The sequence below is a fragment of the Diabrotica undecimpunctata genome, chromosome 8, assembly GCF_040954645.1.
Source record: "Diabrotica undecimpunctata isolate CICGRU chromosome 8, icDiaUnde3, whole genome shotgun sequence".
NCBI classification, from domain to species: Eukaryota; Metazoa; Arthropoda; class Insecta; order Coleoptera; family Chrysomelidae; genus Diabrotica; species Diabrotica undecimpunctata.
This window is the reverse complement of record NC_092810.1, coordinates 126,162,441-126,187,621: the sequence shown is the minus strand read 5'-3', so window position 1 is coordinate 126,187,621 and position 25,181 is coordinate 126,162,441. Positions and strand designations below refer to the sequence as shown.

The 25,181-nt window shown below is 32.9% G+C and overlaps 1 protein-coding gene across 13 annotated transcripts in view; it reads left to right on the top strand.

The window, feature by feature from the left end:
* LOC140447973 (G-protein coupled receptor Mth2-like) overlaps nucleotides 1–25,181 on the top strand; it is a 347,198-nt gene that overhangs the window by 139,570 nt on the left and 182,447 nt on the right. Inside the window, exon 1 of one of the 13 annotated variants that reach the window (XM_072540964.1) lies at nucleotides 18,192–18,621. The exons of the other annotated variants lie outside the window; for them this stretch is intronic. Within the exon in view, the coding sequence (XP_072397065.1) occupies nucleotides 18,207–18,621 (415 nt within the window). The 5' untranslated portion in view covers nucleotides 18,192–18,206. Of the gene's footprint in view, nucleotides 1–18,191; nucleotides 18,622–25,181 lie in introns of those variants that run through there. 13 annotated transcript variants of the gene reach the window in all.

Below are 25,181 nucleotides of genomic sequence, written 5' to 3'. Positions count from 1 at the left end.
TTTTTAGTGTGGCATCGGTCGATAATTCCATTGTGGTACAAGATATTCCAAAATAGGCAATGATATTCTCCATACTTGGAAAATATGTAGAATTCTACAGGGTGAATAATAACTACTTACGTGGTATAGCAAATATACAATTTTTAAATGGGACACGCTATATATTTTTTCATATTTATATTCCAATCATAATTCTTGTTGTTATAACAATGGACTTTGCGTTACTATACAGAGTATTTAACAAGTTATGACCATTTTTATTTCGAAATCCCTATGAAATAAACACCATGTATATAAAGAAATAATGAATAAACAATTATTTATTTTATATAATAGGGTAAACAATATATTATAGTTTTTAAATTAAGTTTAATTGAAATCATTGACTAAAATTTGTATACAGGGTGAGCTACAAAATGAAATTACGATTTTCTCAATTTTTTTTAAAAGGATTACCCTGTGTTTTATTTTTTAGAAATATTGTGTTTATGATACTCTTTCATTTTTATATAGCATTCCCTATACCTAAAGTCATTGTTTTTGAGACTTTTAGGTTTTCTTTAAAATTTCTGGAATACATTCAATTTGTGTATATAGAAATAAGTATTGGGTATTAAGTGATAATATAAGAAAATTATTTTTATTCAATAAGTAACTAACAAAAAATATAAACCATAATAATATGTAATGAATGTAACAAGTAATGTGATATTAAGGAAATAAGTCTAAAGTAATTGTTCAAAATGTCCACCTTCAACGTCTATACAAGTTTGTAATCGATATTCAAATGACCGAGCCACATTTCTTAACATTTGTAAGTCAATTTTATTAAAAGCTTCTCTTATTCTATTTTTCATATCATCTGGCGTTGTTGGAGGCTTCTGGTATACAAGGTCTTTTATATAGCCCCATCGCGGTGGCCAAACAGTTGGTCATCCTCTGCCTATCCACTTCTCAGAAAAGTTATTATTTAGATGATTGTGAATAGGAGCAGTGTCGTGAACTGGAGCATCGTCGGGTAAAAACCACATTCGTTGTCGAATATTACGCGGTACATTTTGCAGTAGTATTGGCAAATGATTATTTAGAAAATCCAGATATATGGTACCATTCACACGACCGTCTAAAAAATGTGGGCCAATCACATAATCGCCAACAACAAAACTCCAAACATTTATAGACCACTTAGTTTGAGGATGAGTGTTAACAAAATAGGGATTGCTTAATGCATAGTAATGAAAATTATGCCAATTCACCGTTCCATTTTTGTGAAATGTAGCCTCATCTCCAAAAATCACATAATCGAAAAAAATCAGTCTCTTTGCACTTGCTGCTGAGACCATTTGACAAAAAGCTAATCTGCGTTGATAATCATCGACTGTCAATTTTTGATGTAACTGTATGCGGTAATGATGCAGTTTATGTTTACGAAGGATTTTTGTCGCCGAAGTTTGACTAATTTCATGTTGATGCGAAATTTCACGAGTGCTGATGTGGGGATCTTCAGTAGTAGCTATCAGTACATCATATTTCTTTTCTTTACTTAGAACAGTTTTGGTTCTCTCATCTTTTTCATGTGCAACTGACCCAGTGCGAACAAACCATTATTTTTCAAAAGCTCTTGGGTCTGGCTTCCTCCCTTCAGGATATCACTCTTGATATATTCTGGATGCAAGTAAGCAATTTCTCGAACTTTCTCCTAATACTCAGATCGTATCTGTTAACTCTTTTACAGAAAAATTCATTTTTAACAATAAAGACAAGCCACACAGATCGATTAAAAAGCTAATATTATGAAAACTGTCATTTTCAAAGCCTACTGTTTACGGTTTAATAATATGAAAACTGTCATTTTTTCAAAGCCTACTTTTTTACCTTTGTATTGATTGTATTGTATTGATTTTATTATTTTACTTGCTTTTTAAATTGATCTATCTAATGCTTCCTTATAAGAACAACATCTCTGTGTTTGAAATAATTTTAGGACATCTTTTAGGAAGCATTGGTGGGTTAAAGACAAGAACTGCTACACTAAAATATTTATTAATAGTATATGTTTTCTTCGGCCTCTTATTTACCACTATTTATACAAGCAAAATGTTCGATATAAAGAAAACAGACTTATCGACCCAATTAATTACATCCAGAGAGGATATTTTAAACTCCTATTTGAAAATTGGTATAGCTGGAGCACCGTTTGTTCAGCTACTTAAATTGTCACAAAATCCATTCGATTCATCTCTAGTGGCAAGATTATTTTTATTCAAGATATAACTCTCACAAAATAGAACGTAAAACAAGTTACAATTGATATAACAATTTTTAAATTGTTACATCAACAGTATTCTAAGCCAGGAATTTTTAATAAAACATTCCTAACTGCTGATTGTGACGTGCAGTTAATAATAAATAAAATGTCATTTGTGTCAATAACAACCTTCCTCACCACTCTTCAGTCACTACATACCAGATTTGTCTGAAAAAGTATGAAACAAGTTGAGATACGTAGACCAGTCTGCATTTGCAACAAGCCATAATGAAGTAGATACCACTGAGCAAATTCTAGCAAACGACCTGGGGAAATACCCTCGGGAAATGTTTTCACGACTGGAGATTGCTGAAGTCTAATGCCGCTAAGACCGAAGTAATATGCTTCCACTTATATAACATGATTGCCAACTACGAACTTAAAATCTGCTTTGAAGGCAGGTTTCTCGAGTTACACCAAACAACCAAAATATATCTTGCGAAGACAATTGCAAAACTCAGAAATCATAAAAAATTCAGCAAAAACTATTTAGTAATACATGGGATTCCTCATCGTTAACACTTAGATCGCTGTACTAACTGCATTTGGTCTATCACGTCGCTTAGTATCTCGCACCAGTGTGGATCACTCCAGTGATCCACATTGTGCAAAGTTCAACTCAACAAAGCTATGATAACTAGGTATATCATCACTAAACATCTATTGGCTGCCTCTACTGAGTCTCATTGCTCTTTCGCACATTCGCCGGTCAAATGGGCTTGTCGAAGAGTGTAGAAACATTAATACCAATCGTGCGTTACGCTCTCACGTTGCAATTGCCGGAAGAAACATAAGTAGGCTTCGATTAAGAAGCTTCCCTCTAAAAACTGGAAAAATACTAATCGAAAATGACTCCTAAATAATACAGCGCTGAAGAGAGCAATGGGAAAAGAATGTACTTAACAATCAGAATATACCATGTGTTACAAAAAATCCATGAGATTTTGACCGTAAAAAATTTAGGCAACACTCAATAAAATAAGAACGAACTATTATACATTTGGTGAAGGACTCACCAAAGTGACAATTAAAAATGGCAAAGGGTCAAATAGCCACTGCCAAATATATATCTTGGAAATAAAATTCTAATAGAAAGAATATCCAAAGAAGTAAAGTGTCAAGAAGAATATCGCTTGAATGAGCGAAATATGGAGTTCTGAAAACGTACTTAAACAAAATTTACTAAGCAATATGAATAGAAAAGTCTTCGATCAGTATATGCTGCCAGTAATGGCAGCAGACACTCTCACGCATAAAGAAAATCGTTATGAAACTAAGTGTAAGATAAATCACAACGGAACGATTAACTAAAGCTGCCATGTTAATAGACAACATTAAAATCGAAGATTTATAAAGTAAATAGCATATTTCATAGAAAGACCGTATAAACTTAAGTGGAACTGCGCTGGCCATTTGTCAAGGATAAAGGATATAAGATGGACTAGCAAACTATTGAAGCGGAGACCAAGGACAGATAAAAGAAGCATAAGAAAGTCATCTAAATAATAACAAAATAGTTTAAGAAATATAAAAAAGTTGATAACAAAAAGCACAAAATCGAGAACTTTGGATACAAACATTGGAGGCCTATGTCAAGCGATGAGTTAAAATATGCTGATTATTATTTGATTGCGGTATTTTTATGTAATTTTACATTTTTTGGTTATATATTCAGCATTCCAAGTTTCAGAAGGCATCAGAAGACATTTCTTTTGCTTGTATTTGGTGCCAATGTCATTAAGTAGTTATTTTCAAAATATTCTAAAAATAGGTTTTCCATTATTTACTCTTTGTTTAACAAGGTATGGTCTAATGGCATGCCTTCTAAGAATATCACTGTGTAATGTTCATTTCTTTTTATCTGTGAGTCATAAAAAACTACGAGTATGTATTAATTGAATAATAACAAAAGCTGTATTTGAACAGACATTACTGTATACATTGCAAAATTATGTTAGTTTAAATACTAATTAACAATTAATACTGTATTTTTTTAATGCCTTATGTGAAAAATATCATGTAGATATCATATCAATAATACATTATAAAATAATAAATTTATTTTATGCATGATTCGACTATAAAACATAATTTTCTATTATTGACCAAATCACACAGCTTATGCGTATCATAAATCTTAAAAAACAATCTAGTGATACAATATATTATAGAAACCACCCAGTAAGGCTATCAACGTGTCGAAATACAGTATTGCCCAAAATAAACAGTACTGAAACTGAAACATAGATGTCTCTTTGTGCACGCTGTCATATTCAAATTAACTAGTATGGACCTGTCAAGTAACCCTTAAACAATTAATTATTAAGGCCTAATTGTTAAAAAGAGTGTTAAGTACAGAGGAGAAAGTGTTTCTTGTGGAGCATTATTTTCACTCATACGGAATCGGCCGACGAAATAGTGCAAGTTTGCAATACGTGTGTGATCAATCCACACAACGGTTTAATAAACGTTTTGCAAGTAATACTATAATTTTGAAGGTTGTTGAAAAGTTTAGAAATACGGGTAATGTATTGTAATATCTTGGAAAATCCGAAAGCCAGTCAGAACAAGAACAGCGTTGCATCTTAGCTTAAAACGAACTTCCTTGCAAAGAATCCTGAAGGAGCTGGGTGTATTTTCGTATGAGATTCAGGTACATTAACAATTACATCCCAGGGATTATCACAGTAGAGTGGAATATTGTGCCAGAATTCTTGCATTACAGTATGAAAATCCTTAATTTTTGAAAAATGTATGGTTTTCAGACGAAGCATATTTTCATTTGTCAGGCCATGTCGGACAAATCGATTTCTGGGCTTTGCCAGACCAGATTAAGTTCAAGAAGTTCCTTTACATAGCTCAAAAGTGAGTGCCTGGGCTGCAGTTTCGGCACACGGAATTATTGATCTATACTTTATCGAAGAAAATGGTAGGCAACCCACACTTAGGTAGCAACAGGGGTAGATACAAATTTTAACACGCTTTATCCCTGATTTTGTCGTGCACGTAATTTGGCATTTCGAGACCAATTTTTCTAGCAGGATGGGGCAACTTGCCTTACTGCTTCAAGGATATTTTCCAAACAAATTAATTTCACGATTTACTGACTTCCCCTACCCTGCACATTCTTCAGACTTAACATCTCCAGACGCATACATTTGGTGCATGGCTAAAACTGCCGTTTTTAAACGACCATCACAAACCATCAATGAAATAAAGGATGCTGTTAGAGTCTTCTTCGCGGACTTAAGACAACCTTTATTCCATAACATTACGAGAAATCTGGAATATCGGTATGAAGTCTATCTTGAGAGAGGAGGAGCTCGTTTAAAACATGTTATAAAGTGTCAATAATATGTATTTTTTAAAACTATAAAATAATTACAAGTTCAGTACTGTTTATTTTGGGCTATACTGTATAAACAGAAAATAAAAAACAGAAAAATTAAAAAGAAGTAGATACCCGTGTGAAAACGATGGAAAACCTTGGTAATAAACGTAAAAGCCATACCTCGGGCATTGTGTAGATCAAATCATAAGCTACTAAAAATGAACCGCAGGCTCAAACTACACACACGAAGAATTCCAAATGAAACTGATAAAGAAGGAAAAACAACAACTATTAGAAAACGCAAATTAAACATGGAATGGAATAAAAAGCTTCAGCTAAAGAAGAGTGTAAAATACAGAAGAACAAACATTGGATGTCAGAGAAAACCTTAGAATTAGTGGAAAAAGAACAGTTATGCTACAACATACCACCAAAATAGGAAACAACACTCAAGAAATACCCGAGTCAAGCAGGAAAATAAAACGTATGTGCATCAGAGATAAAAACATTCATATAAATAACTTGTGTCAAGACCTGGAGTAAAATGGAAAACGCTATGAAAATCCTGAACTATTTCAAAAAGTTAAATATTTGGTCCGAGAGTCAAGCCGCAACTTCAAGCCACTTAAGACCAAAATGAATATAACAATAATATGTTTTTGAGAAAAAACTGGTCATATCAAGTTTTGCCATACCGCTACAGAATGTAAGATGTTGAAGGGAAAACCAAATACGTTATTGCAGAAGTAATTTATACAATTAAAACAAGAAAGTCTAGGAAACACGAGAGTTTTGTAAAAATAATTATTCCTAGCAAGAGTATTTTTTAATAGGGAAGTATGATAACTCACTACTTATAAACATGAACACATAGCGTAGATAATGCTCATTTAATTTCCACTCTTACTTTGTTTACAAAACTTAATTAAAAAGCTATTTTAAACTATCTGAGTAAATGATTTTGTCTATCACCAATAGAGTATAGGGATTGGAAATCCCAAAATAACTTAATTATTTAATAATTTAATTAAGGAAAAGCCTCAGTAAACTCCCTCTATATATTTGTTAATACAGGCTTCAAGAGAAATATGACGTAGGTACTGAAAATTCTTTAGTAAGCATGTTTTCTATATTTTTCTAACAGCTGTTACAATCAATATATATATATATATATATATATATATATATATATATATAATATATATATATATATATATATATAATATATATATATATATATATATATATATATATATATATATATATATATATATATATATATATATATATATAATGGACCAGAAGTATTTGCTGACAACGTAAGGAAGTAAACGTTAAATAGTGGGTTTGCAGCAATAAAAAATGAAACGTGTACTCTTTTAAATTTTTATTCCAAGCTTTCGGACATTGGTTATGTCCTTCATCAGGGAGAAACTTAATGAGGTTGTATCAACGAAGATGTATTATAATGTTGATAAAATTTATCATAGTCTCTCATCTTTTTTCAATATATAAAACCTATTTTTATGTCTAAAAATTTAAAAAATTACTGTACATCCAAAAACACTTAATTATTCTAAATAAATACATGACATTATTCTCTTAATTATTATTATTAAGGATATACTCGTTATAATACTCGTATTCAGCCAACTCGTAAACCTCCCAAGTAATGACTTTCAACTGATTTCGAATAAAAATAACAAAACTACAGGAGACGAAGTCCATACAGGGCACCAAGTACTCCAGGAGCATCGTGGTTATTATATTCGTGTTCAGCGACCTCAAAACCTCCTGAGTAACAATAAAAAACTTATTCCTGTCGGTACTTTCTGAGTTGAAAATTTTAAATTTTTTATGCACTTTGGAAATGCATTTTGCTTATGCACAAAACGCAATTTTCATTTTATCACCATAAATTTTATTCACAAACTTTCCTGAAGCTTTCCCGAATCGAATGAAAAAGTTTCACAGCCATTCATCTTTCTGCGAAAAATTGATAGGTTTAGTGCTTGGTTTCCTCGCCTACGTCGCTGTTAAACGCTACCAGCAAGGGCTCAAATGACTAAACTTTCTGCAAATTTTTATCAATATCGTTTTTAACAAGTCAGAAAAACTTGTGATTACACTAATAAAACATAAGTGTTGTGTTTAGCTTTTAAGAGGAGTAAATGGTGTTTCATATATGGTCTATTCCCTATTTAAAGTTAAGGGTGTGTGGCACTGGAAGAGAGGAGGTTGACAAATAACAGATGTCTATATCGTAAAAAGATACCCCTTTGGAATATAAGTCGACCTGTTTCAGTATTTTCACGAAATCCAATGAATATTGCCAAATATCAGGGTGAGCCCTTTTGAGAAGCCAACCATGTATACCTACTTTTAGTATACTTTTACCAATCTTCCGCAGGAGCTTATTAAATTTTTTTATTACATTTTTTTAAAGATTTTTTAACGCTATTTTTTTCTACCGGATTTGACCATAATATGTTAGATAATAATAAATTAAATCTTCAATTACGATTTTTGTATTATAATACATTTTTGCTTAATGACGTACTTGTGGGATATGAATTTTATTACAGATTGTTAATCAGATAGCCGTAGATTTTTAGAAGAAAAAAAATAATTATTAGCAATAAAATATTCTATACAAAATGTCTACATATTGATCAGTCGGCATTAAAAGTATGATTATAAACATTTGATGACCACCTAAATAATTACATCCGCTGTATTATAGACATAGCGCGTTGGTGGGTCTACCTTTATATTATTCCGTATAAATGAACACTGATATTTTATTCATAATATGCTTAAATTTAAACTTTTAAAACCAAATCTTATCTTATCTGACATATTAGTTTGCAAATTTCCTTATTGAGGAATTTCGAAAATATTGGGAAATACCGAACATATGTATACATAAATCTAGCGAAAATGTCTTTGAAGAAATTGATTACAAACTATAAGTGAACGAAAACATATCCAAGAAATTGATGAAACATGATGCTATCCGACGTTTGAGTATAGGCATGACATTTTAATAAGAGTAATTAAACGCACGGAAATACTAATATACAATACGTTGGACAATCAGCTTGTTGAAATGATTGCATATAAAGATGCCATTTTAATATTAACGAAAGATCAAAGTCTGAAATTAAATAACAGCAAAACATATTATGCGATACAATAACGTTAACAAACAACAAAGAAAACAAGATTAAAACGTATAGGTTACTGCAGGGAACGGTAGTATAAGTTAGGAAGATTCTTCTTCTTCTTAGAGTGTCGTCTCCCTAATAGGTTGGCAATCATAATGAGTATTTTTATTTTTAAACTTGCTCTCTAAACAAATCAATCGATCTACATTCATAAGAATCACGTAGATTTTTTTACCAATAATTCTGTCTTCGGCCAACAGATCTTCTTCCTTGAATCTTTTTCTGTATTATTAGTCTCAAAATACCATAATTTGTTCCTCTCATCACGTGGCCTCGGTACTCCAGTTTTCTTGTTTGAAGTGGAGATTAGTTCCGTTTCTTAACCAACCCTATCTAGTACCTCTTTATTTGTAATTCTACTAGTCCATGATATTTTTACTACTATGCAATATAACCGGAGTTCGATTCTTTTTAACCCTTTCAGTCCCAGAAGAACTTAGAAGTACCAGTAAACGGAACCATCCTTACATCTCAGATGTTGGTATCATAGAGATAATACTTTTTTTAATGAATAGAAGATCCTATAATTATTTTTGAAGTTATACTTCTATACGCGCCCTCCACGTTGGAAATTTGGATGGGAGTGAATCTGTGAAATCATTACATATGTAAGATAATGAGTAAGAGAGAGACAGAAGATATATTTTCTCTTTCTTCCTCTCTCGAATATAAAAATGTTCCTTTTGTATATATAATTTAATATTATATATATTATATAAAGATATATATACATATCATATTATATATATAATAAAATATTTATTAATATTATTATTTATGTGATATGTTTTGTATTATTTAATGTTCATAATTATATTAGTCTTTTGTATTTCAAAATAATAATCTCAATAAATCACTGTATGATACAGAACTGTCAATTTTGAAATACGTTTGTGTCATGTCCTCGATAGTATAGTAGTCAGTATCCCCGCCTGTCACGCGGGAGACCGGGGTTCGATTCCCAGTCGGGGAGGACTTTTTTATTAATATTATTACATGGTAAATTAAACATATATGCATAAGTACAAAAGTTATGTATATTATTGTCATTTTTAAATACTTATGAATATTGCATTTTAATTTGTATTGTATTATTATATTGAATTATGTTGCACTGTATTGTATTGTATTTTTTTATGTATATTATTGTCATTTTTAAATACTTATGAATATTGCATTTTAATTTGTATTGTATTATTATATTAATAACAAAATAAATAATGAATTTACTGCAGAGTATGTGTAAAAAAAAATTTGCATTCAACTCCTTTCATACATATATGAAAATAAAAATATACATTTTCATCAAAATATTGATTCAATCCTTCATTTACTATACTCTTATTACAGGTCAAAAGTTGTTTATTAATTGTTAGTAAGTTGTTATTAATTCTGTTTTTCTTTCTGCTATGTCTTACCTATAGCATTACATATGTAATGATTGTGCAGATTGACGCCCAAATAAATTTGTAACCCGAATGCGTGTATAGAAGTCTAACTTCCACCGGCAGTCACACTGGACTACCACACCCGTTTTTTAATAAGTTTTAAACAATTTAATTTTCATAATTGATGTTGTGTTGTTACTATAACAATATGGTACTGAAAAGTACCGCTGGGATAAATTCAAAATGAAAAAAAAATATTAAGGTATATTATAGTAACTATATATTTCAATTATTTATCTCATGATATTCTATGAAACAGTTCTTATTATGATTAATACGCAGAAAAACTTTACATAAAAAGCAAATTGACATCGGTTTAGATTGTATTTTGTTCATACTAGGTACAAACTTCACATCTTCCCCTTCGATCAACAAATTTTCAGTGATTTCCTCTATTCGACAATCTTATTTCTAAAGAAACGCTAAAATTATGCCGTCGTTTTTTCCTCTTGGAGTCTTGTTTGTTCTGTGGGGGGAAGCAAAACAGAGGCTACTAGTAAGGTCTCTACGAAAATCCAACAAATTTTTTGGAGGTGGCTCTAATACTTTTTTAGCTATAACGAAACTATTTACAAAGTTTATTTCTAGGCATTTCCAAAAAAGTCATTACCACCTTTATTAGATCTTGTGTCCAAACCGTAACCGTGCCTTAGTTGGTTGTGATGGTCTACACCTGCCATAGATTCGTTATAATCTTTTATTATTTGGGGAGCTGGGATGTTTATATTTTTGCCATCACGTTGTTTTCGTTTTAATGTGATTGATTCACTCCCGTGAAAGTTTGGAGCAGTGGTGACTATGCGAGTATACTTCCACGTATAAAAGGAAATCACTGTATGAGAAATGCGGTAGTCAAAGTCACCTCTAGCAAGTTTTTTTATCTTCTAACAGGTTTTTAGGAAGATCCTTTCTATTAGATCGGATCGTACCACAGATTAAAGTAGTTTCAGCTTATTTTTTGCTGTTTTTTTTAGGGATAGAAGTACAGTAAGGAATAAATAAACATTCAGTATATCAGTGTCGTACCAGATAAGCTACAGACTAATGTATTAAGTTTTAATATATATTGGAGCAGTCCTTCATAGCTGTTTTCTTATTAAAATAGTTTAGATGTTTTTTAATATAAATCCTCTCCAATATATCATATTTTATTATCATTTAGCTTTGAAACAATTATTGGATAAGTCGATAAGTAATTTGGTCTATTGCCTCTAATGCTGTAGGACACGATTTTTTATGTGGATATTGATTTGGTAGATAGCATTTTTGACATTTGTTCGAAAAAACCACTAAATTATAACAACGTTGTATAGTCTTTATAAAGTGTTACTGTCGCATTCATGACGAAATACAGATGTCAAAGATAAACGGATTGGAATAATCCGTTGGTTAATAAAAAGCTGTGGTTACAGAAGAATGATTTTATTTCTAGAAACGTTGTGTGAGCTATTTTACTTGGGTCTAGTTGGTCTGTAATGTAACATCCCAGATATTTTAAGTGAGTAACTATCTCAACGTTTTGTTAATCTATATGTAGGAAAGCATTGCCTTGAGTTTGCCTAAATATCATAAATTTTGTCTTAGTAGCATTTAATTTTAGACCGATTTCTCTTTCTGTTGTGTTTACGCAATCCAATAACTCTTGAAGGCCCTGGTACTATCGTATAAGATAAGAGTGTTTTAGACAGATTTGACGATAACAGGTGAACACGGAACACGGGTCTCCTAGAATGTAGACCAAGGAGGACGACAAGAATCATGGGAAGAACTCAAAAAAGAGGGATATATGACATAAGAACAGTGTATTTTACACTGTCCTCGTATTGTAGAATTTTCGATTCATTTGGGAGTTTTAGGATGCACCTTTTGTTTGTTAAACCACATTGCATCACATTTTTTCTATATTTCGAGGTTATGTGTGGTTAACCTTTTACTGATTTAAATTATATAGTTTTTTTTTACTAAAGACACAGAAGTGTACTTACATTAAAATCTGGTCAGTAAGACCAATTATCAATTTGTCTCTAACTTAAATTACTAATGAAATCTTAAAATTAGGTGTCTACTCACTAGTATCTTTCCTATTATTTCTAATAACTAGCATTCAATTTAGCATGCATACTCGCACAACACTTTACTCTGCTTTTCACTCACTCATTATACCAGTTCAAAAGGCTTTGTTCTTTTGAGCCTTCTTTCTAGGTTCGTATTGTCGAGGAGCTTGATAGCCTCGATATTTACATGATGATGGAGTCGTTGTTCATGGCTCCCTGCAAATTTCTTGATTATCTGATTGACGTCTTCCATCTTGAGGTCCCGGTGAAGGTCGTTGTTCCTAACGTACCAAGGCGCATCTACGATGTACCTCAGTACTTTATTATGGAATATCTGGATTACTTTGATGTTACTAGGCTTGGCACAGCCCCAGAGTTGGCAGCCATAGGTCCATACTGGTCTCAGTATTTGTTTATAGATTAGGAGTTTATTATTTATGGATAGAGAGGAATGGCTTCCCATTAACCAATACATTTTCTTGTAGCGGATGCCTAGTTCTTCTCTTTTGTTCTTCACGTGAGCTTTCCAGCGAAGTTCCGCATCAAGAGTGATCCCCAAGTACTTTGGGGATCACTCTTGATGCGAAAACAGCTTAATTTTATATTTTTTGGTCCATTCATGGATTTTGTTTATTGAATTTTGTAGTTTTTCTGTAGCTTCTTCGACGGTGTCACTTACCGCTAAGCCAGCAGTGTCATCTGCGAAGGTAGCTATGGTGTCGTCTTCTAGTTAAGGTATATCACACGTGTATATTAGGTATAGGACTGGACCCAATACACTCCCTTGTGGAACACCTGCTTCAATATCCTTGAGATCAGTGTATGCATCTTCTTGTTTAACTCTAAAATGTCTGTTCGCTAGATATGATTGTAATATATTTGAATATTGTTTAGGCATGAATGATTTTTTAAGTTTATGTATCAAACCCTTATGCCAGACTTTATCAAACGCCTGTGCCACATCTAGGAAGGTTGCAGAACAGACTTATATATATACAAATTATATAGTAATAATGTTTATTGATTTCACTGTACAAGAAATAATTAGGTATGATTAGTTGCTTGTTTATATACATATTAATTATACATTTTTACATTGAAAAACAAAAAAAAAACATTTGCTCATTACCCGTTAAAACCTATTGGTCAAACACGTGAAGTGTGTGTAACGATATTTAATTATATGTAGGTGTATAATAATCTACAAACATTGTATAATATGTATATTATATGTATTCAATTTTTTTATATTTAGACAAACTGGGTAAATAGAACAAATCACTCTATTGCAAATATTCTTCATTTTTATTTTGAATCAATATTAGTTAGTCAGATCAAAAAATAAACTGTCTCAATTTTAAAACTTACAAAGGGCTATATCTCAGGAACAAAAGCTGATATCGAAAAATGCTTAAAATTTTTTCTAGGATAGTAAGGGGGAACTAAAATGACATGAAAGAGAACTCACCCCTATCAACCCCCTAGCCCCCACCCACAACAACCAAAAATGTTTAAATTGCAAACCCCTACTTGTGATACATCATTGAAAAGGCTATAAATGTGTTAAAAATGTCAATTAAGTAAATGTTTAAAGTGGGTTCCATTGGTTTGTAAACAATAATAGAACCTATTTTCGAATTCTGCACGAACTTCGGCAAATGTTGTTCTAGTAATAGCGCGACATGCTTGCATAATTCCGCCAGTTACGCAGGTTGAGTTTCATAAACAACTGACTTGAGGTAACCCCATAGAAAAAAGTGAGGTAGCGGTAAGTCTGGTGACCTCGATGGCCACTCAATAGGACCCCTTCTTCCAATCCATTTGTTCGGATAATTAGTATACAACCAGTGCCTAACTGGAGCTGCATAGTGAGGAGGTGCTCCATCTTGTTGGAAGTGCAGCAAATCTTCGTCTAGAGCTAGGTTGCCTTGATTGTCCATTTGGTTCTCTAATTCATGCACAATTAAAGGTTCGATGGTGTTTTCCAGCATACCGAGATAAATGTCGCCATATTCCTGCCCAAACATTCAGTTTTTCAGGATATTGAGTGTGACCTTCCCTGAATCGATGCCGTTTCGCATCACTCCAGTAGCGATAGTTTTGTTTATTTGCATTACCATTCAGCATAAAAGTACATTCATCAGTGAAACAAATATTTTTTAACATTCTCGGTTCAACGCGAATTCTTTCAGTAATGAGTTTACTAAACTTAATTCGTCGGTCTGTATCATCATCGCCTAGTTCTTGAAGAATTTGTGTTTTGTACGGGTGAAAGTTATGTAATGTAGACACCTTTCTAACGGACTCATGTGAAAGTCCTGTCATTGCAGATACTTGACGTGTTGATGCAGTAGGCTCTATTGCAAAATTTCCAAGGACCTCAATTTGGGATGCTTTAGTCAGTAATCTTGGGGCATCCCTTTTTTATTTTGCACTGATCCCGTTTCTCTAAACTTTTCAACTTAATCGTGGACATACACGTGACCTTCATTTTTGTCCGGATGCCTTTCATGAAATATTTGAGCTGGTTCTGTAAATAATACTGGTTCTGAGAGGCAAATATGAAAAAATTATTGAATCTGACAGAAACCAAAAAACATATGTTTCCAACTTATTTTGCAAAAACAGCAAATTAAGTTCTTATTTAATAAAAAAAACAAAAATTCCGACGGGCACTTATTATTAAAAATAATAGTCCGGGAGATAGTATTACAAATACAAAAGTCATAGTAAGCCGGCTGATATTAACACCCTGTATAATTATTAAACAATAATTATACAAGGTCATCAACAGAATCAACAAAAATCTAATTAAATTTTCCATTTAAGCCAAAGTTTCACAATTATTGTTTCACCCTGTATAATTAATATTTATACTATTGGATAGCATTTTTTTAGAGTCTTTTCAATGATGTATCGCAAGTAGGGGATTGCAATTTAAACTTTTTTGGTGGTGGTGAGTGGGTCCTAGGGGGTTGATGGGGATAAGTTCTCTTTCATGTCATTTTAGTTCCCCCTTACTATTCTAGAAACGGTTTCAAGCATTTTTCGATATCAGCTTTTGTTCTTGAGATATAGCCCATTGTAAGTTTTAAAATTGACACACTGTGTATGGACAAACATACGCTCTAGGGTTAATACATACTTTTTGAATATAGATTTTAACATATTTTAGTGAATTAAGAGTATTACTACGACAGGGATGCGTCCTCTCGCCGATGCTGTTCAATATATACTCTGAACAAATATTCAGAGAAGCACTGGGAGAAGTTTCGAAGGGTATCAAAGTAAACGGAGAGGTAATCAATAATATTAGATATGCTGACGACACAGTTATTATCGCAAATGACTGCAACGAGCTTCAAAGACTCATGCAAAGCATACACACAGCAAGTCAAGAATATGGTTTAGAACTCAATACAACCAAAACTAAATGCATGCTCATCAGCAGAACACAACAACCTCCGATGCAATTGACATTAAACAACCGAAAAATAGAACAAGTGGAGACATACACACACCTTGGAACCACAGTCAACACAAAATGGGACCAGTTAACAGAAATAAGATCACGAATTGAAAAAGCGGGAAACGCGTTCAACAATATGAAAAAGTGGTTTACAAGCAAAATCTCAATGGAACTAAAATTAAGGCTGGTCAAGTGTTATGTCTTCCCGGTCTTGTTCTATGGAGCAGAGGCATGGACCACAACGGACGCCACCCTGAAGAAACTAGAATCTTTTGAGCTGTGGATATATCGCCGTATTCTTCGGATATCCTGGACAGACCACATCACTAACGTGGAAGTAATGCAGAGAATAGGCAAAAGCAAAGAAATAATCTTCACCGTAAAGAAACGGAAGCTTGAGTACTTCGGACATGTTATGATGCATACTAAGTACCGGCTGCTACAGTTAATAGTGCAAGGAAGAATCGACAGTAGGAGGGGACCGGGAAGAAGACGACACTCATGGATGCATAACCTGCGACAATGGTTCGGACTAACATGTCGACTAACAGTTCGGACCGAACTGTTCAGAGGTGCCGTAAACAAAGTCAAAATAGCCTTGTTAATAGCCAACGTCCGAAACGGATAGGGCAAAGGAAGAAGAAGAAGAGTATTACTATATATTTTGTATATGTTGGGCAAGTGATTAAGTATTTTTGAAGGAAGATACATGGCAGATCTCTGTCCTATTGATTTTTTGATATTCCCCAATTGAACTTATTGATTGTTTTTAGTGTGTCTCGTAGTGATGAGGTAATTTACGCAGGATATGTTTATGATTATATATGTACAGTAGCAAGGAATACATATAAAGTTGCTCAGTATCCATTAGGGTTGTATCACAGAATAATAAATGAGAGGAGTATGTCATTTTTTTTATTAATTATTATTTTCCATATTTTTTTTTATGTCGACTTTCTTTAAATAAGTTTTTTGTACACTGCCCCACCCAAGAATTCCATATCTAATTCTAGACTCAACTAGTGCATAATATTATATTTATAAATATTTTAAATCTATTTTTGATTTGAAAAGTTTGAACTTTGGAACTAAAGCTCTCAAACACTTTGTTATTTCATCTATATTGACATGCCATCATGAGAGTCGATTTTTATTCCACGATATTTTATATTGTTAAGTAATTGGTTTTATTATTATATTTCCGTTTGTGTTTTTAATTGTTATAGAACTATAAGAAGGTAGTGTTACTTTTTATTTTATACTATAAATGTCCCTAATTGTCTGCGCTCTGTAAAAATTGGAGTGTCATTGGCAAAACTTAATATCTTCCTCTCAGTATTAAGAATATATAGATCGTTGACGTGGATATTGAATAGTAGTGGTCCTAATACTTTACCTTGAGGCACACCTCATCTTAAGTGAAGTTTGTTACTGCTAATATTATTTATCCTAACAATTTGTTGTCTGTTGTCCAAGTAAGACTTCAGTCAATTATGAGCAGTGCCGAGTATTCCACTATTTTCTAGTGCTGCTAATAGTTTTGAATGGCTTACATTGTCGAATGCTTTTACCAGGTCTACAAACACATAAGCAGTAGGTTGGCTATTGTCAATTCGATTGTATATTATATTGGTGAGTTCTATAATTGCGTTATTTGTCGAAAAAACTTTACGGAACCCATACTTAAAGATACTCGATTTTTCCCCTTATAAAATATTACGAAATCATCTGCAGAACCTAATAATTATGAATAATTATGAGTGATATCATATTAAATAACTCCTGAGCACAATATTCAAAATTGATAGAAAGATAGATGCAGCGCACGTTTAGGATGCCAAGACGATTGGCGTTACCAATTAGAAAACACTAACACCAACACTGCAAATTGCTCTGGAAAATTAATTATATTTAGTTATTTTACCTTTTGTTTATATTATGCTTAGATCTTTATTTGATTGTTAATTTTCGTGAATATAAACATATTATGTATTTTTCATTAATTAATATTAAAGTCTTCAAAATTAAACAATTTTCTTAATACATTAGTTTTTTTGAAGGTCAATATTATATATACCTAAATAAATATTCTTGCTAAAGCTTCGTAAATTGGATATTGAGTCAATATTTAAAAAATTGTGCTGTTATTTTTTTACATAATATTTGATCTGTTCTTTTGTTTACAATGTGAACAAATGTCCCGATGTAATGATATTAAAGTTATTTGTTCTCCGGCATAGTTGAAAGATTTTTCATGAAATATGGATAAATATTCTCGTTAATAAAATAAACATACGAGAATTCTCGATCAGAATGGGATGTTTCAAGTAATTATTATCATTTTTAGTTCTTTACAATAAGCCAGCGCGATGGTTTCTACGCTGGCCAATCAGTTATTAAGTGTATTTTTGTATATAACTACAATCAATGCTGCACCGGAGGGGTGCGACAGATATGTTAGGAAATGTTGTCCACTTGGAAATATGTTTACAAAAAGACAAAAGTGCGTTCCCTATAACGATATGTTTGTGTTTCATTCTAATTTTAAGTTCTGCATTGGTTTTGGCCATGACTGTTTACGAGGAAAAATACCTACTGATATATCTAATTACACTCTTCAGCTCGAAGAAAATGGGAATATGACTTTACTTATCCAAGGTGTTCGTGCTCTAGAGGAAATTAAATTTGATGAATACTGTATTGACTTTATTGAGGAGTACAACAAAGTCGGTGCTATATTTTGTGCTGATGATGATCCGGATAGAGACATTGGTCCAAGCATTGGTGAGTTTGCAACCAAATACAAAGTTTACTACATTTATTTTAATTTATATGCATACAAATCTCAAGTTTTTTTCTTCAAATAAGGTGAACTGGATTGTATTCAGCGGTTTGTCCTTCTATTACACATTTTATTTTATGGTCCTACTTCTAGTTCCATGACCATTATCGATCGTTAAATATTATGTTGGCTACCATATTCGCTATCGTGACATTATTGATAGCAGCTTTAAATAATGGCGTAGTCGATTTTCCGTGCCATTGTCTTTTCTACCAGGAACACGTCTACTTTGGATCTTTCCCTGAATGATCAGATGCAAAAGTTTATATTTTTTAGGATGTCTCATAATGTTATCCGATTTATTGCAGCTTGCGTCTCTTTATTATATTGACCAATTGTGTTGTTTGATTCAGCCGTCTAAGGACCTCCTTAATTTTCCAAAATCGATTGCACCGATGTACACATTTTGCTTTATATCTCTGCACATCTGTATCAGTACATGAATACCGAACAAGATTCCTCTCGTATCCAAGTTACTTCTTAATCCGAATTGAGTATTGCCGATTATCTCCTCTAATATTGTGTATATGATGCTATGTATTACTCGCAGAAAGATCTTCAAAACATGACTTATCATACTTATTGTCCTATAATCACTGCATTATTTGTACAATGTTTCTTTGGTATTGTGACAAATGTTGACTTAAGCCAATTAGTTGGAAACATCCCAGTGCCACATATTATTTTAACCAGACCATACAGTGCTTTAATTTCATTTTTTCCCAAAAACTTTAGTATTTCAGCAATCACTTCATCGGGGCCAAGTGCTTTTCCATTTTTTGCTGTTCGTATTGCCCCTATAACCTCACTTTCTTTTATAGATAGACCTGTTATAGCAATCTTTATCTTTATATAGTTGTTTCCGTTTATTTCATTACATTCTTTTCTGTGAAATTGTTTTCGCATGTCTTTTCTTCTGCCTAATCATTGCATGGCTCCTCTTGTGTTCGTTTTATCTTTATTTCTGACTTCTCTTCTTTAGTCCATGAGTCTTATTTTTTCTGTCACCCACCCTTGTTTTCTTCTTGTTTTTACTGCACTTAATTTTGTTTCGTGAACGGTCTTAAATAAATCTTTAATTCTCATCCAGTTTTCCTCAGTGCTTTTCTCCTTGCTTGATTTCAACATTATTTTTTGTTCTATAATACTGGCTATTTTACATCTTTTCTCTAACGATAGTAACTATTTGTTTATTCGTCCTTGTAATCCTTTTCAATCTCAGTCTTATTTTTCGTACCAAAATATTATGATCTGTTGATGCACCTGCCCTTGGATATATTTTGACTGCTAATACTGAATTTATGTGTCTTTTTTGGATACATACTCGTTCAGGTGTATCTGCTGGTGATCTCCAGGTGTCAGAACGACACTTTGAAAGTTTGAAAATTGTGTTTGTTATTACTAGTTGCTTTTCTATACAAAAAGATGCCAACATATCTGCTCTTTCATTTCGTATTCCAAGACCATATTTTCCTATGATAACTTCTTGTTCGTCTTGGCCAATCTTCGAATTAGAATCCCATGACAACATTGAGCTCGTGTTTCTTTGTAGATGTTAATACTTTTTCTAAATCATGATAGAATTTTTTAATTTCTTTTTCTTTATAATTTTGTGTAAGTACATATACTTATATGATATTCACATTTATTGTTGTTGTTTGTATTTTTAACATTATTATCCTCTCTCAGAATTAAACGACGTTTTTTACAGCTTTATCTTTTTCCTTCGTCACAATTATTGCTACTCCATTATGGTATTTTGAACTGATTTCTTCTGAATTGTATACAATGTGTTCATCTATAGCTACTTTACCAGACCTTGGTCGTCTTATTTCACTTTTTCCTACTTCTATTTTCTACCTTTCCTACCTTTTCTTATTATTCTAAGTAAATCTTCTGTTGTTTTATGTTTGAATTCCTGTGGTAGTTGTTGCTCCAATCTTTTTTTTATATAATTCTCTAGTACTATCGTTGTCTAAACTTGTTAGATTGTACTGCAGTTGTTCAACTTCGACTGAGTGATTTTCATTTAGATTTTTATTTTGTTGGTGTTTACCATTTCCTCTTAGAGGTAGTATCATTTTGGCTTTTACTAGATGGTGGTCACTTCCATTAAGTCCATATTGTTGACTGCAATACGTGATTTTGTTCATTCAACTTGTAGGTCTTCTAAGTTGTCCGCAAATACTATGGTGTCATCTGCATATCTGATGTTGTTTAGTCGGTAACCATTTAGTAGAATACTTTTTTCAGTTTCGTGCAAAGCTTCGATAAATATTCTTTCAGAGTACAAATTGAAGATTAGAGGAGACAAAATACAGCCCGGTCTCACTCCACGCATGATTTTCATATAGTCAGTGTGTTCACCTTCAACTCTGAGATTTGCTGTCTGATTCCAGTAAAGACTTCTAATTATTTTCAGATCTTGGTTGTTAATTCCTGCTTCTGATAGTATTTGCATCATCTTGGCGTGTTGTACTCGATCAGCGCTTTCTCGTTATCAACCAGACATGCGTATACGTTGCAGTTGACGTCTCTGCATATCTAGGATAAGACTTGTACTGAGAACAAAACCTCTCTAGTACCAACAGCATTTGTGAACCCGAACTGGTTAGGGGAAATTTAACTTTCACACAGCTGTAGATTCTCTTATGAATTATCTTTAGAAACAATTTTAGGAGATGATTCATGAGGCTTATAGTACGGTAATCTTCGCATTTTTTGGCTCCTGTTTTTTTGTAAGTGCAATAAACTCAGATGTCAGCCATTCTGTTGATATTTCTCCAGAGTTGTATATGTTCTTGAATATCTTTGCGATTATTGCTATTGATTCGTTGTCCATTAGTTTGAGTAGTTCTGCTTGTATATTATCAGAGCCTGCCGCTTTGCCATCCTTTAACTGTATTATTGCTGAATAAAATTCCTGCTGTAATATTCTTGGTCCATGATTTACCTCTTCTTCTAGCTCAAAGGTGTTATCTCGTTGGTCTTCAAATAGTTTTTCTAGATATTCTTTCCACGTTCTTATTTTACTCTGTTTGTCCAAGATGATGTTTCCGTCAGAATCAGTTATATTTCCCTTCTGCCTTCGTCTTAGTCTCCCTGTGGGTTCTTTAACTTTCCTATGTACATTGTGACTATCGTACTTTGACTGGAAAGTCTCAATTTCTTCGCATCTTTCCCTTGCTTCTTTTTCTTTCTCTTTCGCTCTTAATGTTTATCTGTTAAAAATATACTGGGTAGAATAAACATGTGCATTATCCCGGTCGAATATCCCTGTAGATTTTTCCTGTGGACATTGTACCCAAGATATGCCACTTTTTTTTGAACAAATGTCATTCCGATATCATATTCATGTTTATGGAGATTCAGATGCCATATAATACAAGTGTGGGACCTCAGATTGTTAATAGTTCTCTGTTTAAGGATATCTTTGAGCTTGGCTTGTCTACGCTTTTCCATTATATTCAATATCTCTTTCCAGCTCTCTTTCTCTCTTACAGGCCCTTCTAATATATGTTTGCGTGTATCGAGGAGACAGCTTTTTATTCTTTTGCATTGCTCATTGATGTCCTCGATATTATTGTCTGATTGATCAAAGCTCTCAGATTTTTTTTATTGGAGATTCTCTCATATACCAGGGTCCTTCAATTTTCTTATTTTTAATCTAGGGGTTTTATGGTGTATCTTCTTCTTCTTCTTAGTCGTTGACCTGATGCAGGTATCATGATATCATGAAGCTATTAGCTAAATTTCCCAATGTTCCTCCACGTTTTTCTATCTTCTGCCATTCTAGCACATTCTGACAATGGAGCGCCAATGGTAGCAACAATATGGTCCGTGTATCGTGTGGGAGATCTACCTCTATTTCTTTTGCCTTCTACTTTTCCCTGGATGGTAAGTTTTTCAAGACCATTTCTTCGAAGCACATGTCCAAAATAGCTTATTATTTGTTCTGATATTTGTGTTCTTAGTCTTTTCTTTATGTTTAGCTGGTCCAGTATGGATTCATTTGTTCTTTGGGCCACCCATGGTATTCTCAGCATTCGTCTCCAGCAATACATCTCAAATACATCTATGTTCTTTTTGTATTTCTCAGTAAGGGTCCAGCATTCCGATGCATAAGTAAAAACTGGAAAAACTAGACTTCTTACTAGTCTCATTTTTGTATCGGTAGTTATTTCATGGCTTTTCCAAATTTTTGTTAATTTTGCCATTCTTACTAGTCTCATTTTTGTATCGGTAGTTATTTCATGGCTTTTCCAAATTTTTGTTAATTTTGCCATAGCGCTTTTTGCGATTGCTGACCGCCGCTGTATTTCTTCAGTACAGCCTCCTTTGTTGGTTATTAATGGGCCCAGATACACAAATTTATCTACAACAGCGATATTGTTTATCATGACCAGATGATTTTGATTGTTGTTAGCTCTGTCAATTATCATGATTCTCGTTTTATCTCTGTTTATTTTAAAGCCCATCGTTAAGCTTACGTCTTCTATCCGTTGTAGCAGGTGAATCAATTCAGCTTCAGAACTAGCGAGGATAGTAGTATCATCTGCATATCTCAAGTTGCAAATCTTCTTCTTGCCAATGGTGATGCCACCGTTCCAGTCCTCAGTAGCTTTCCGCATTATCCATTCACCATAGATGTTAAAAAGAATTGGGCTTAGTATGCAGCCTTGTCTCACGCCCTTTGTGACCCTAAAACTATCGGTTAGTTCCCCATTTATTCTAACTCTGGCATAATTTTTATTGTACAGGCTTTTAATTAGCAGTATCAGATGATTGGGGACTCCCATTTCAGACAAAACCTGCCACATTTTACTCCAGTTGACCAAATCGAAAGCTTAACTATAATCTATGAAGCACAAATATGTTGTGATGTTGAATTCTCTGGATTTTTCTACAATCTGCCGTACGTTTAAAATTTGTTCTCTAGTACCACGTCCGGGGACGAAACCTGCTTGTTTCTCCGCAATGTTAGGTAGTAAAAAGGGCTTTATCCTCTCGAGAATTATGTGTAAGAGTATCTTACTGCAATGCGCAATTAGAGCAATTGTGCGATAGTTGCTACAGAAATCTTTCGCTCCCTTTTTATGTATGGGAATGGTGTATCTTAATGCGCTTAAATTTGAGTGTAATATTGGCAATTAGTGAATTATGATCGGATGAGATATCTATTATAAGATAAGTTTTTACTGCTTTGGTAATATTACGATATTTCTCGTTAACCTTGATAAGGTCTATCTGGATTCTAAATATCTTCTCTGGATTATAAGCTGGTGACCTCCATGTATATAAGAATAATATGTGTATAAAGAAGATTGGAATATGTATAAATATGATTGTAATATGTAAGATTTGTAGAAATAATTAGACATATATCATCACAAATGCCCCGAATATAACACTCGTAATAAAAAATATTATTTGGAATAAGAAAATATCCAAACAAAATGATTTTTACGAAGATACAATTTGCTGATTACATTTTTCTCAGGTGTGTATAAGCATGTATTAGTATCCACAATTTGTTTGATGTGGTTTGCTTGTTCAGTAAATTGGTTTGATTTTTTGTTTCTTAATATTACGTGTAAGCAATGATGTTTCCCAATAATTTCGTTGTTTCTATTACTATCTATTATTAGTCTCTCCATCAGAAAGGTAAAATTTGAAAACCTGATTAACACAATATTAAATAAGTTTACTTTCTTTCTTATTCAGAGTTTCGTTGGGAGAATTACAATGTTTGAAGGGGAAAAATATATTGATTTTACAATAAATTGATTTTTACAGTGACTTTGGGTATAAGAAAAATGAAATAACCATACTTACGAGAGATTGAAATTATAAGAGGGGTTTGTACCGAATATAACATATGGAAGTACAGGTTGGGTATACGAGAGAGGAATAAATGTGTAGAATTCTGTACCAAACGTCTTTCTTCTTACGGTACCTATTTGCTCCAAATGTTGGCGATCAGCATGGCTATCCTAATTTTACTGGCAGCTATTCGGACTAGTTTGCTTGTAGACGTATTTAACCACTTTCTTGGGTTTTGATGATATTTTCTTCTCCTCTCTGGTCTTCTCTTTTCAAGTACCCTGAAAAATGAGTTGAAACAAGTCATATCTCTATTAATTTCTAATAACATGGCCAAAATATTCTAATTTGCGCTCTTTGATTATGTCAATAATTTTGCATTTCTTGTCCATGAAATTCTTAAGTTGCTTCTATAACACCACATCTCGCAGGCCTTGAACTTTTTTAAAGAAGATTTAGAAAGTGGCCAGGCCACCACTTTATATAATTACGTAGACAATATATACCATCTGATAATAGAGATTTTAGTGCCAAGTGGTAAATACTAAATTCTAAAAAGAGACTTCATCTTGACGAACGCTGATCTTGCTCTTTCTATTCTTTGTTTTATTTCAGTAGAGTGGTTCCATTTGCTGTTTATGCTGGTGTCAAGATATGTGTAGCTGTTTATCCAGTCGAT